The sequence below is a fragment of the Calliopsis andreniformis genome, chromosome 3, assembly GCF_051401765.1.
Source record: "Calliopsis andreniformis isolate RMS-2024a chromosome 3, iyCalAndr_principal, whole genome shotgun sequence".
Lineage (NCBI taxonomy): Eukaryota > Metazoa > Arthropoda > Insecta > Hymenoptera > Andrenidae > Calliopsis > Calliopsis andreniformis.
Genome location: NC_135064.1, coordinates 27,303,567 through 27,316,254, shown reverse-complemented (window position 1 = coordinate 27,316,254; position 12,688 = coordinate 27,303,567). Strand labels below are relative to the sequence as shown.

Genomic DNA, 12,688 nt, shown 5'->3' with positions numbered 1-12,688 from the left:
ACCGAACGCGAGCTGGCCACAGCAACCGCTTCCGACGCGATAATTGCGCTCCTCTGACGTGTTCGACCTGAACTCGTTGGGTTAATTGCCATTCTTTGGTCGTTTTGGATTTTCCAGTCGTCATAGCACGGTAAAGGAAAGAAAAAAGGCTAAGAACATAGAATATTTCGACAGTTTCTATGGATAAGACTTCTTCCCGCTCTTCTATAAATTCTGCAAAATTAATTTTTGGGAAATTGGAGTTCCATATTGTACTAAAGATGATTAAAGTGGAAGTGAAATTAGCAAAAGAAGGTAGATCAGTAATCGATCAGGTATTTAGCGTTTCCAGGCTTGCACAAATTACCAGATCTCCACCGACTTTGAACATTTCACTGACAGTCTCCGATAAATTTCATTTCACTGCAAAGAACAAGGTGTCTCCCCCCACAAGGACGGCATCTACTCACCTTTCCTTCAGCCTGGAAGCGGATGGACTTCATTATTCCCGACGCGCTACGGTCATAATTCCTTTTTTTCGCGTGGAGGTACGATTCAATTTCAACCGGGCGCGACCCCCGCGTCGAGTTACGGATCTCTGTGTCACTTTATCTTTCTTTCGAGAACGCTTTGCACGCCGGAGACACCCGGGGTGTCGGATTTTTATTAGAATTCTTTGTACGTATCTCGCCTTTCTGTCTGCCGGGCGCATCGTAATCGGTCGCTCTCGTATATCCGTCGCGTTGCCAGAGATCGGATGAACCGTGTCCGTAACAAACAACCCTCCTTCTCCCTGTTTTCCTTTTCCACCTTTACAACTACGGTAGCTGGAATTGATTACTGCCATCTGCTTGTGAATTTACATTCGTCCGCCGTCTACAGATTTGTAGTTACCTGTTATTAAAAAAAAAGTTCAACAATTTTCCTTTAATCGAGCTGTTTTATTCCAATATTGCTGCATCAAAAGAGAACGGTGCTTTCAATTCTATTTTGTTTTAATTCTGTTTAAGACGTTCTCGAACATTTCAGAGGTTCTTTTATGTTTACGATATTTTTCATGTTCTTGAATATTGCAGATATTCTTCAATGTTATGATCTCCTATTTGTTATCATTGTGAACTATTCTCAAATCATATAGGTACTATCGTACTTAACTTCAGATCCTCCAGGTCCTCCGAAAAAGAAATCTCTCGTTTCAATTGATACGAGCGCAGCCCTAAGTCACCGTAAATTAGGGATTTTCCAGTACTTTCATCCCGGTGCGCTTTGGCTGTACAGCTTATATCGGAAAAGAGAATCGAATCGCATAGTCCGCCGACTGGTTTCCTCCTCCGATTCTCGATATTTCACGATCGCGCCGCTCTCAAGGGGCAGACGAAGCGAACGATTGAGAAGATCGGCCGAACGAACGAACGGACGAGTCTTAACGAAGTGGCCGGCGAGCAAAAGAACGTTTGATGTCTGACCACGGTTCAGAGGCTGTACGCTTTCGTTATCGAGCGCGTTCCGTGCAGCGACGCGTTCGTTACATCATAATTGGATCACACGCTCGGCCCTATCCTCGGCCCGTTCGCCCGCTTCAATCTTCCACTCAGACTACACTCGACTCAATATGTGACAGCAACGCCAGCCGCAATTACCTTTTTAACTTCCAATATGTGTATCAGACAGCCGGTCAATTCGCTTAATCGGTGTAGGTGTTGCGTAGAAACGACAGGAGGAGGGCATTCCAGCCTGGTGGCACGTTTCAAGAGACACCAGAGGAGACTCGCGGATGCGAACCACCTGAAACGTCGAACGTGCCCTGAATTTGAATACTGGAACCAGCAGGGACAGGAAGGAGGGTGAGCGCGAAATGTTGTAGCGAAAGCGGGAATTTTATCGACGCCCCCGCAGGGATTTCTTGACTCCTGGAATTGTTTGAACGTACCGTTCCATTCGAGTCCCCAGCCTGCAACACTTGTGTGTCAGCTTTCTTATGATGTATCAGGGATAGATTTCATGCTGGCGTTTCCGGGGAATCTGTCCCCTTGTGTTACACTGCATGTCGAATATCCATCCTCGTACGAATTTCACAGTCTTATGTGATACAAACGTCACGTCGACTGATTCAGAATTTTGTGCCAATTTGTGATCAGTGACAAACGTATATCAGTATTCTTCCTATGGTATTACATACTCACGATATAAACACTTTGCCAGAAATGTAAAGCAGAGAAAATGGAATTTTTTCTCAATTGAAATGACTCCTATTTTCAGGGACTTTCCTCACTTTTTTCACCACTTTTTGATATACATATACAGTTCCTGGAAATCCTAATTCTTCGATAGAATGTCCACTATGTCAGATTGTACACTATCATGATAAACGAAATATAAGGCTGCTTTGAAAATATCGACGCGTGGAACCTTAGGCATAGGACCCATCCAGCATAGCAGCGCGATAACCTAATCCATCGTATCGATTAGGAAATATAACCCAATTTCGGCTAACTGATTTACTCGCGCAAACGGATTAACCCGGCTTGAAGAGGGGTCGCGCGGCGTTAACGCGCCGAATTGCTGCTTACTCCGTTCTTCCGCCGCTTTTCACCTCCCCGCTGTGTTCTCCTCCTCGTTCGCCGTCGTTCATCTTGTTTTCAGCCACCACCCCTCGGTTCATTTGTCCGTTACGTGCAATCAGGAATCCGGCTGTTCAAGGAGAAGGGGACGAAACGACGGTGTACAGCTGTCTAAAGGTTCTTAACCTAAGCTGTATTTATTTGTCTCCGTCGGAAAATTCGCCGCCACGCTTTCGCAATCTCATTAAGGCTTCAGCCGTGCCGCGGGGGAGTTGATTAGTGCTGCGCGTTACGAAATTGCGTGCCGGATGACAATTAAACGGCCCAAAGATCCTGCGACAGTTCCTTTTTCATTTTTGCTGGAAACAGTGAGCGATAGGGAATTGTTATATTAATATAATCTGTAGACGAGAGTATATGTGTACGTGCAAAAAGTAATATTTAACATGAACTTTTGTCCCATTCAAACAGATTCCTTTTCACCCTAAGAAGATTATAAGGGACACAGTACCCCGGATTTCAACACAAGATTTCCATCACGCTTCGTCACAATGACAGAAATACCTCAAAGCGTTTCGAATATCCCAAAATCATCCATCCTATCGTACCTCTCAATCGAAATAAAATTTTTAATAACTGAAATCAGCTTTGAACCCACCGTTATTCACCTTTTCTCCTCTGACATTTTTCACCCGAATCAAAAGCAGCGAAGCTCCCTCATAAAACATCCAGCCTTGCGTAGGCTTTCAAAGCGTCTACATTCTTGCGTTCCAGGGAAAGATAACAGGCGAATATTTATGAAACGGATCATCAAAGGAATTTCGTTTGCGACGAAATCGCGAGGTCGCGTGTATATCATTTTTTCCTCTTCCTCTCTATCCCTGAACGAGAAGATCCTCCGGCGGTGGATGGTGGGGAGGATCATTAAGATGTTTCACCTTGCTCGCGTAACGTATAAGTTATTTAACAACGCTCGACAAATACCATAAATAATCGCGAGCCGGCTCGACTCTCGCCGCTTCGCGAGATCCTATAAACGTCCGCTCATATTTCCTCGGGCGGGAAGCAATCAGACACGACGCGAAGAGGAGAAAAAAAGAAGGAGGCGGGGGTGAAGGGGCGAAGGAGACAGGGAGGAGGGAGAAAAAAGAAAATATCGCTGGCAGAAGTCCCGGGCGGCGTCGTTGCTTAGCCGACCGAGAGGGAGAGAAGAAACGGGGAAAGGAATACGGCGAGCGCAATAAATATTACTTTTTCTTTAGGATCATTAAGTTGAGAACAGACGGTGGCAGAAAATTAATTTACTAAAAGTATCGGCGGGACTCGTCGGCCAGTAAAAACGCCTCAGTGAAAGAACATTAATGACGAAATAATGGGGGGTTTCAGAAGGGGGCCTCGAAACTTGGACGATGACCAGTTACATCTTATATTCGTTGTGAGATCTCGTCTGTCCGTCTGGCTCATGGGTGATATATCATGAAAAACGACTATTATGGATGCAGTTAATGTAATCCTGAACGTATTGGTTGCTATGAAATTCAGATGCGAGAGGTAGGGATTCAGATTTCTTGGAAATGTATAGGAAGTCGTAGGAAAAACATTTCTGTTTCTTCAAGGAAGAACGTTACTGCTAAAATGAAATATCATTCTTAAGGCTCAACTTTACTAACTTTACTGGACCATCCAAACTTATTAGCTTTTTTAAATATATATGTTTCTAGCATTTCATGAATAGGATTGAAAAACTGAAATCAAAAAAAAAAACCATCAAGCACTTTTTAATTCAGTGTCCCCACTTCTAAAGTCGTCCCCGTAACACATCGATAAAGGACTCCCCACTTCTCCCTGAAAGTGGCATCCACCTCTGACCTAATTTGCTCCAGTATTCAGTGTAATTCCTCTACCGTTCCAACACCTGACCACCGGTTCACGGCTCGGCAGAATCTTAAGCGGAAAATTCAATATTGGCGGGCAAAGGGGCGTATTGTCGAGTTCCAGCGCTGCTTCCCTCTCGGTAGCCGCTTAGGCAGCTTTCATCCTCCGCCAGGACAACGGTCGCGTTATTCTTCCATGGGATTTCGGCGAATCACGCGCGTCAGGTGGGCAGAATATAATGCCATTCACGGATCCGCGTGTGATTATCGGAAAACTATATTTATCCGAGCGCGCGTGTTAAATCCCCGTTTCGGTGTTGGGCCCTCAACCCCCCTTTGATCCCCGTTCAGACGTTGGCCCCTTTTTCACGCAGAGGCCGCGAGGACTCAGCGCGCCACTCGATACAGGAACGAAGATAAATATCGCTCGTGATGAAAATAAAATCCTTGACGTAGGTCGGACGGGACGAGGGTTTAACCTGTCACCCCCGCGAAAGTGCGAGGGAAGGGTCTGGCCTCTGCGAAAGAGATGGTTCGACGTACACGAGAGCAAACGCCTGGGTTAATGGGAACGATTTTTACGCGCTGTCTCGTTGTCACCGACCACCGAACGTGCTTATGCCTCTCTTTCCCTTTTCGCCGCTCCCTTTTTTCGCTTTCTACGATGGGAACGACCACTATTCGATCATGTACAGCTCCACTCCCTTTGAGAGGGAATGGTGGATTTCGGGTGGGATTTTGGGTGGCGCAATGGACCCATTGGCTTGGGGTTGGACCAGTAGGAGTCAATGCTGTGTTTGTACTTGAATATTTGACAGAGATTTTTGGAGCAACTTACAATTAATAAGGGTAGATCCTATTTCTCTGTGACAACAATTTACGAATTTGAGGATCTGGAAATTTGGAAACTTGAATTAGAGAAATAGGACTGTAGACCATTAATGTACACGTAATTATAAGCATCTCAAAATCTTTAGAGGTTTCAGAATCTAGGAACATCTAAAGTATCTCTTTACTTCTTTTTGGGAGTTATTTTTGATGCACAATTCTCATACACTGTCATTGATAAACCGTTCGCGAACGATGCATAACTGTTCCTTCCTTTTTTGTTTCAGACTTCCACCGCCCCAACAGCAGGTGACAGTCGGATCTCTAGGGGGTGGTCTAGGGGCGGCCGCTGGTAATGGCGGCACAGGGACGGTCGGTGCTCAAGGTCAAGCGATGGTAATGCCAGGATTTCCGCTTCGCGCAGCAGCGGTGCCGCATTATTCGCCGTATTCCCCGTCACGTTTTCACATCGACAAACGGTGCCAGCACAGATGCTCCTGGAAATGTTTCTCGATCGCCCTGATCCTCCTGGCTGTTGCGCTGACAGCGATGTTGGCTTACTTTGCCAGTAAGTACACATAATATAACGTCCGCTCTTAATAGAACCCATCCTGGAGAAGAATACTTTTTTCCGATTTTCCATCGTCCAGTCTATTATAACGGCTTAGGAGATTGTTGCTCTTGCTGAGATTTAATTTCAATTTATTGCATTTATAATGAAACTTTTTTTCCAAGTGGGTCATCTTGTGAGAATAATTTTGTAAAAAGGAATTCTTGGATGCACCCGTAACAGAGAGAAATTGGTACACATTACTTTCATCTTATTTTAAAGAACGTTATCGAAATCTGATATTCCATGGGACTAGGAGTTTCTAATTATATCGACTCACAAGACAAATGTTGGATTCACATCCAGTAGTACTATCGAAGTAAAAACACATTTTGTTCTCGGGGAAAACTTCCTGAGAGTGCAAAATATCAAATATCCTTTTAACGTCGACTACGCTGTTTTCCTGCGAACGAGTCGATGGTTTGTTTTATTAATGTTAAATTTCACGGTTCATTATTCACCTCAAGATGAATTCCTGCTCTCTGTCCGAGTTTGCTTAACGACACGAGATATCAAATTGTTTTATGTATGAGCGGTAATGGTTTCGGAATTAAAATTCATGTAGCATTTCGAACCCCTCCTCTCTCTTTTGCATCGCGCGGAAATAATACTGTTAGCGCATTATACGTACCGCTCGAAAATTCTTCATCGTGTTTCCTGTTTTTTAACCATGCCTCGCTCTGTTTCCCCTGTCAGTTTCGCGCGAAAAATTTCCATCGAAACCGTATCACGGTGACGAGTTCCTCTCTTGATGCGAGATTTTGATAAAAATCGACGAGCCGAGGCACATTTAATAACCGGACCCTCCTCCCCGTGTTTAACGCGAAATTTCCATCAAAATTGCCTGTGTATAAATCAGACTAATCCAAAAGCGATAGATTCAAAGATATAATATGAAGATGGATGTTCTGTGGAATATCTCCTGCCTCTATGTGTGTTATTCGTCTATTTATTCGAAATATTCAGCTAATCGAATTACCTATCAGAAATATCCTTCTAGTTTACTATAGTGTTCTGAATATTCGAGGTCCTACTACATTTACTCTCCCCCTTGATTACCGAAACCAACAACCGCCTCCTCATCTGGAGATCAAAATCTCAATTAAAATCGCCTAATGACCTCCTCCATCTTTTTCATCGGCACTAAATTTCTATGAAAAACATCGATCGAGACACGACGAGGACCTCGGCTCCCTGCCTCGTTTCCCTGCGCCCATTTTCCTCCTTTTTTCAGGGTGCAATTTCAGTGAAAATCGTCGACCCGCGAAATACCCCAGAACGGGAGACCACGTAGCTCGCTACGTACTAGAAACCGTGGGGTAAACAGACCAGGAAGGGAACAGTCGAGCGACACAGATATGCTCCCGCGGGTGCGTCGCCAAATTAAACACCGTTTAACGACGGAAGTCCGTATCTTTGATAGGAAGTGCAGCCGTGTTGCAGCGTTACTAGCGCAAATGGTTCGTTTAGCGACGGGCTGGCCAGCGACCGGTTGACTTCATCCGGTTTAGGGGACAGAGGTGAAAATATCGTCGACCGATAGCGTCCTCGCTTCCTGGCGCCTCGACAACCTCCGCGTTTCCGGTCAATGAACGGCCAGCTTGAGACATTACGCGTCGCTCGCTTTGAGGAGGCACTTTATACGCTCGTGGCTCGATACTGGAGCCAATCGATCCTGTGTCTGTTAACAAGGTGGGCGGGAATGGAGTTTGCCACTTTGAAACGCGTCGCCGATTCCAGAGAGGATTTAAACGAGGGTAAATTCGAGTGAGAGTAAAATGGGAAGGAGGTTGTCAGCGATAGTCGAATTTGAGAGACAAAGAGAAAATCTGATTTCGTTTGCTTTTACTTTTTATTTAGAGATAGTATCTGGAAGCAATAAGAATTAGTGACGGAGCCACCTGAATTACTCTGTATTTTTAGTTTTCATGCTATTTTAACATGTAGAATTACACCTGAACTCCCATAAGATTATTCAGTGCTTATTACAGAATACTTTTTACGCCACTCTTCTTTCGTTTATTTTCTAACGATGCTGAGTAACAATAAGCTAGTAATATCTCTACACCACTAGAGTCAAGTAATTTTAGCTCAATCTCGTGCAGATCAGTTCTCGCAAATTGAAACTTCTCTTAAGGAGATTTCAATGCAATATTAACATTGTATCCGTAGCGAACACAGTATCAACTTCATCCAAGATATAATACACCATCATTAATATTAATACACTAGCATAGTTCTCAAAGGAACTTCCCTCATAACGTACCTGCCTACCACCCCTAAGTATTTCACAAGTACCTTAATACATAGAACTCGAGGCAGGATCCCGAATTTTCCATAAACCGACACCCCACAGTGGGAGCTGCGCGATTTTTAAGCCAACGCAAACAACCACCGTTCTTCGCCGTCCTGATTAACCGTCCTCCCCAGCGCCGAGAAAGGCACACAGAGAGAGATCAAAGAGAACAACAGAATGGGAGAAGTCTCCAGAGTAGCTTACCCTGTCTCGTAACACGAAAATTGCATCCCTGGCAAAAGAACGGGTCGCAAAACCGAGCCGGGGACCGATTAGAGAAATTAACGCTCCCTCGTTATCAGCGCGAAACAGTGACCCTCGGGGGTTGCGCCCAGTCGTTGCGTCGTAGGGGCTTGAAATTGTGTTTTTGCATTCAGACCGAGTCGACAAATCCCCGAATCCGAACGACGGTCAAGGTCTACGGACGCCGCGCCATTACGGTTTATCTTTCGGTGGTGGGGGGAATAAAGGGGATTGGATGGGGAGAAAGGGTGGTGAGGATGGTTGGAGATACGTGTATTGTCCTAGAGTACGTATGTATACAGGTTGACAGCAGGTCCTAGAAGATTAAGGAATTTTTCAAGGACAATATAATGAGGATTTCTGGTTCAGAGAGCGATTAAAATTTCACTTGTTCCTGCGACACTGTGTATAAGGAATAACAGTGACTTGTTGTATTAAGTCGTCATATAGAAGCACTTTCACCTGCAGAAAGATCGTGCGAATAGATGTGAAAATTATACCAGCGGGAATCTGGAGTTTTGTAAGTTAAATGGCGTAGGGGGTGTTTGATGGTGTTTAGCAAATTCTGAGGCAAGGGGAAAAGAGAGGTAATTCTATATACTCGAGTAAGAGGAAACTAAAAAATTGCGTTTAAGGCATCCCTTCTGGATTTTTAATTACTTAAGGCACACCTAAAATGCGCTTGAAGTGTGTCTGACTAAGTGTCTTATTCCGCTAGGGACGTAGAAATGACGTCTGGCTAATAGTTATTTGAACAATACACAGGGGTTTACTGTGGGCTCTTTAACATTGAGTCTCACAGCAATTATTCTTATTATACATATAATATCTTTTTCATGCTGATAAGCACAGACCAGCCCTTCTTTTCTTCCTATTTTCTGTCCATTTCGTAACACACTCACGAAGACGCCATATTCCCCCACCATGTAAAGTAACTCAAATCATAATTACATTATCCACATACTTCCTCTGTCCACAGGCAACAGAGTTTTGCACAGACAATGTTTGTAACATGTGCTACCTAGGGACAAAAAATTGTACTAAGTTAGTTCCTCCTTCGCATTCCTCATGCAAATAGCTTTTTTATACATTCCCAAGCCCCGCAGATAATCCAAGCTTGGTCACTTCACGAGCACCACCCAGTATAGATAACATTCCCGACGCTCCCTTGGCGAACTGTCCCTCGAATCCAAGCGTCTGCATTCCTCCCCCTCGCCCTCCTCCACGTCCCTCTGTGCCGGTGTCTGAAAAGCGGAAGGAAGAAAAGAGGAGGAGATTGCAAAGCTGGATCGGCCTCGAGGAGACCTCGCCAGCTGTTATTTCTGCATTCCGGTAAATCGAGTCGGGAATCCAATCTGCCTGTTTGCTACTGCATCCAAACTACCCTCTACCGCACCCCCACGCCCTCCGCCCACCCCTGTCCGTCGTCGATTCGGGCCCGTCCACGGAGAGTCTGCTGGACCGATTTTCAACGCGGATTTCGCATGCACGCGATCCACTGTCGCCCATTGCTTTTCGGTAATTTGATTTATGCGGACGTTGCGAGGCGCTCACGCGCCACCCACCGCGCGTACATTGCCTCTCGAGATCTTTTCTGAATTCCAGCTACGTCCCCTTCGCGATATAATTTCCGAGAGCGAGGGCAACAAAGCTGCTCCGCCCGGATCGATCGATCTAGCTGCTCTGGCCCGTTAGCTAACTACCGATAGAAATAATTAAAAAGGAAGGAATCCAGAGTTTGGGCTTTGGAATGTGGGGCGAATCGGGAGATGGGAGCGCGCGGGCGTGGTGAGTTGGAAATTGAAGAATTAGGAGAGCGATTTATTTAGTAGTTCTCTACTGGAAAAAATAAGATTAACAGTTAAGAAAGTGTTCCAGGTTCTACTCTTGTGCAGGGGCGGATTAAGGTATATTGGGGACTGAGGTGTAATACAAAATTAAAGCCCTTAGTACTATGACAAAGAGAGTTATTATTAAAAAGGTTTTACTTTTTAAAAAACTGTTATAATTAGACAATTTGATTTGTTCATAACATAAAATGCGAATACTCTTTTTCGACTTAGATTTACTCGACAGGGGCCTTCTCACTAAAAAGTGAGATAAGTTAGTTAATCGAGATACTACCGTAAAAAGAGTAGAGATACGTTTATTAAATGAAAAATGTTCCTTTGGTCATCCCCTATCTCCTCTTGCTCGAATAGTCTGCAATTTTATTAGTCCTATCTGAACTCCCATTTTAAATTTCCTAGGTCACTTCTGAAAGATAATAATGATAAAGTATCTTATATCATTTCATTGCACAATTGCACACCTACAAAGCACGAGCAGAACCCAAGACAGATTTAATACTGTTATCGAATCCATCTGGTATTGGTTTATCGAGTATTATACCTTTTAAAATCTTCCGGTTGTCCCAATTGGTATTTCGAAAAAAGCAGCAGTGTGCCACATGTGGAGCATCGCGGAGAGGTTAAATATCGTCCTCGTTACTCTTCGTGTTCGGGTTATTTGTTGACGAAACGGCCAGCGGAACGATCGCTATTAATAATCGTGGACAGATTTTTGCGGTAGCCACGGCACGGTTTTCTTCCCCGATTCGTGGGAACGTATCGCCAGCAGTTTCACCCATTTTTCCGCCGTCGAATGGATGTTTCGATTCCTCTCTCGCCGCCACGGAGTTATCGTTGCGGTAATACGCGAACTTGTTCCCCCCAAGGGGAACTTGTAGCCGTAAAGTGTCTCGTATTTCTGATGACGCGGACTAGGAACTTATGTGGGTCAGGAACGCTCGAAAATTCTGACACGTGCTGTCCCTTAGCAAATCTCTGCCAACTTAGAAACGCAGACTCATCTTTCGAAATTGTAACCATCAATTTTGTTACAACCTATACCGAAACGAGAAGGCTGACATTTTCTGCATATAATTTTCTTAATGATATTTAGCAAGAGCACTTCTATTTTCATTTTCACGACCTGAAACAAGAATTTTAAATGTATCATACTTTTCTATCTAATAAATTACAGTGTCCTCTTGCGCATCAATTCACTAGAAAGCTCGAAGTGTAATCACATTTAGGGTCCATTAAATGAGAAAATATTTTAACTGAAAATATTTTAATTTTAAATATTTGAAAATTTCTTTAATTTCATTCTCGAAGATTATACACTTTTTCCAAATGAAACATTTGTACTGTAACGTGGAAAAACGATTGATATTCGTCAAGATTCCCAACATCCACCCTTTGGATAGACTGAAACGGGACAATAGGCTGATCGATAGTAAACATTCCGTTATAACACCAGGAAAGAAAACGGAAGTATAACTGGAGGTGGGAGAGGGCACGGATAATCCCCCGATAATCCTGAAATCATTCTCGGGGAATGAATCGTCGGATCGATCCGAGGGAATATAATTGAAAAAGTTGTTCCTCTGCTCATTCGCCAGCTCGTCGAACGAGCTAGCTGTCGTTCCCATCCGACTTCACTTTCTCTCCCAATCTCGGATCAAAGGGTGAACTAAGGTGCGAGAACAAGAGGGATCTACCGTCCTTACTTTCGTGACTACTGCTGTTCCAAATTTCCGGAGATTCCGGTGGTGGAAACTTTGTTGTTCCTATCTCCACGTGTGGCTTGTGTCTACAGATTTCAGCGATCGATGATACCCTGATGCCACGTTCTTTGGCAGGGAATGCATCGATACTGAAAAGCGTTAGGAAGCTAAAAAGTTAGATATAATTTATCAATTTATTGTATTATTGTAATTAATTATTCAGCTTCATGAAGAAATTCCCATAGCATTAATTGATCTTAGAAATTACTTATTACAACTTGTAAATTCTAAATCGGAAGCTTCTATCGGTACAGCACTATAAAGATCAGCGATGTCTGACCACACGCTGGAGAATCTACTTACGCCTCTCATAATCGAATCTTAATCGAGTGGGCACTTCAGGCCATTAAGTAACTGTTTCACCATGCTTAGTCTATAAGTGTCTCATACCTAATATCAAGCTCTAATCGACCTACTACGGTAAAAGAGTTAGGGGGGAACAATGCAAGTCCAAAAACCACCTTTTGCGATAATGAACCACCTTCTGCATATCTGAACCCCAGAACCAAAGTGTATTAAGTCTACTTGTTTTTTTTCTTTTTTTTTTTGAAACTCAATACACTTTGGCTCTGGAGTCCAGATATAGTTTTGAGGATAGTTGAAAATGGCTAATTTTAGAGTACTACTGTTTTTCAACTTTTCAATTGAAGCGATTCAATTATTTTTCCAAACAAACTTCGAAATTAT

The 12,688-nt window shown here is 43.8% G+C and overlaps 1 protein-coding gene across 3 annotated transcripts in view; it reads left to right on the top strand.

Moving 5' to 3' along the window:
• The window catches only part of Ten-a (Teneurin-a transmembrane protein), a 546,410-nt gene that overhangs the window by 503,509 nt on the left and 30,213 nt on the right, over nucleotides 1-12,688 (top strand). For all 3 annotated transcript variants that reach the window (XM_076375328.1, XM_076375326.1, XM_076375329.1), the window contains one exon: nucleotides 5,530-5,810. In XM_076375328.1, coding sequence (XP_076231443.1) covers nucleotides 5,530-5,810 — 281 coding nt within the window. The remainder of the gene's footprint in view (nucleotides 1-5,529; nucleotides 5,811-12,688) is intronic.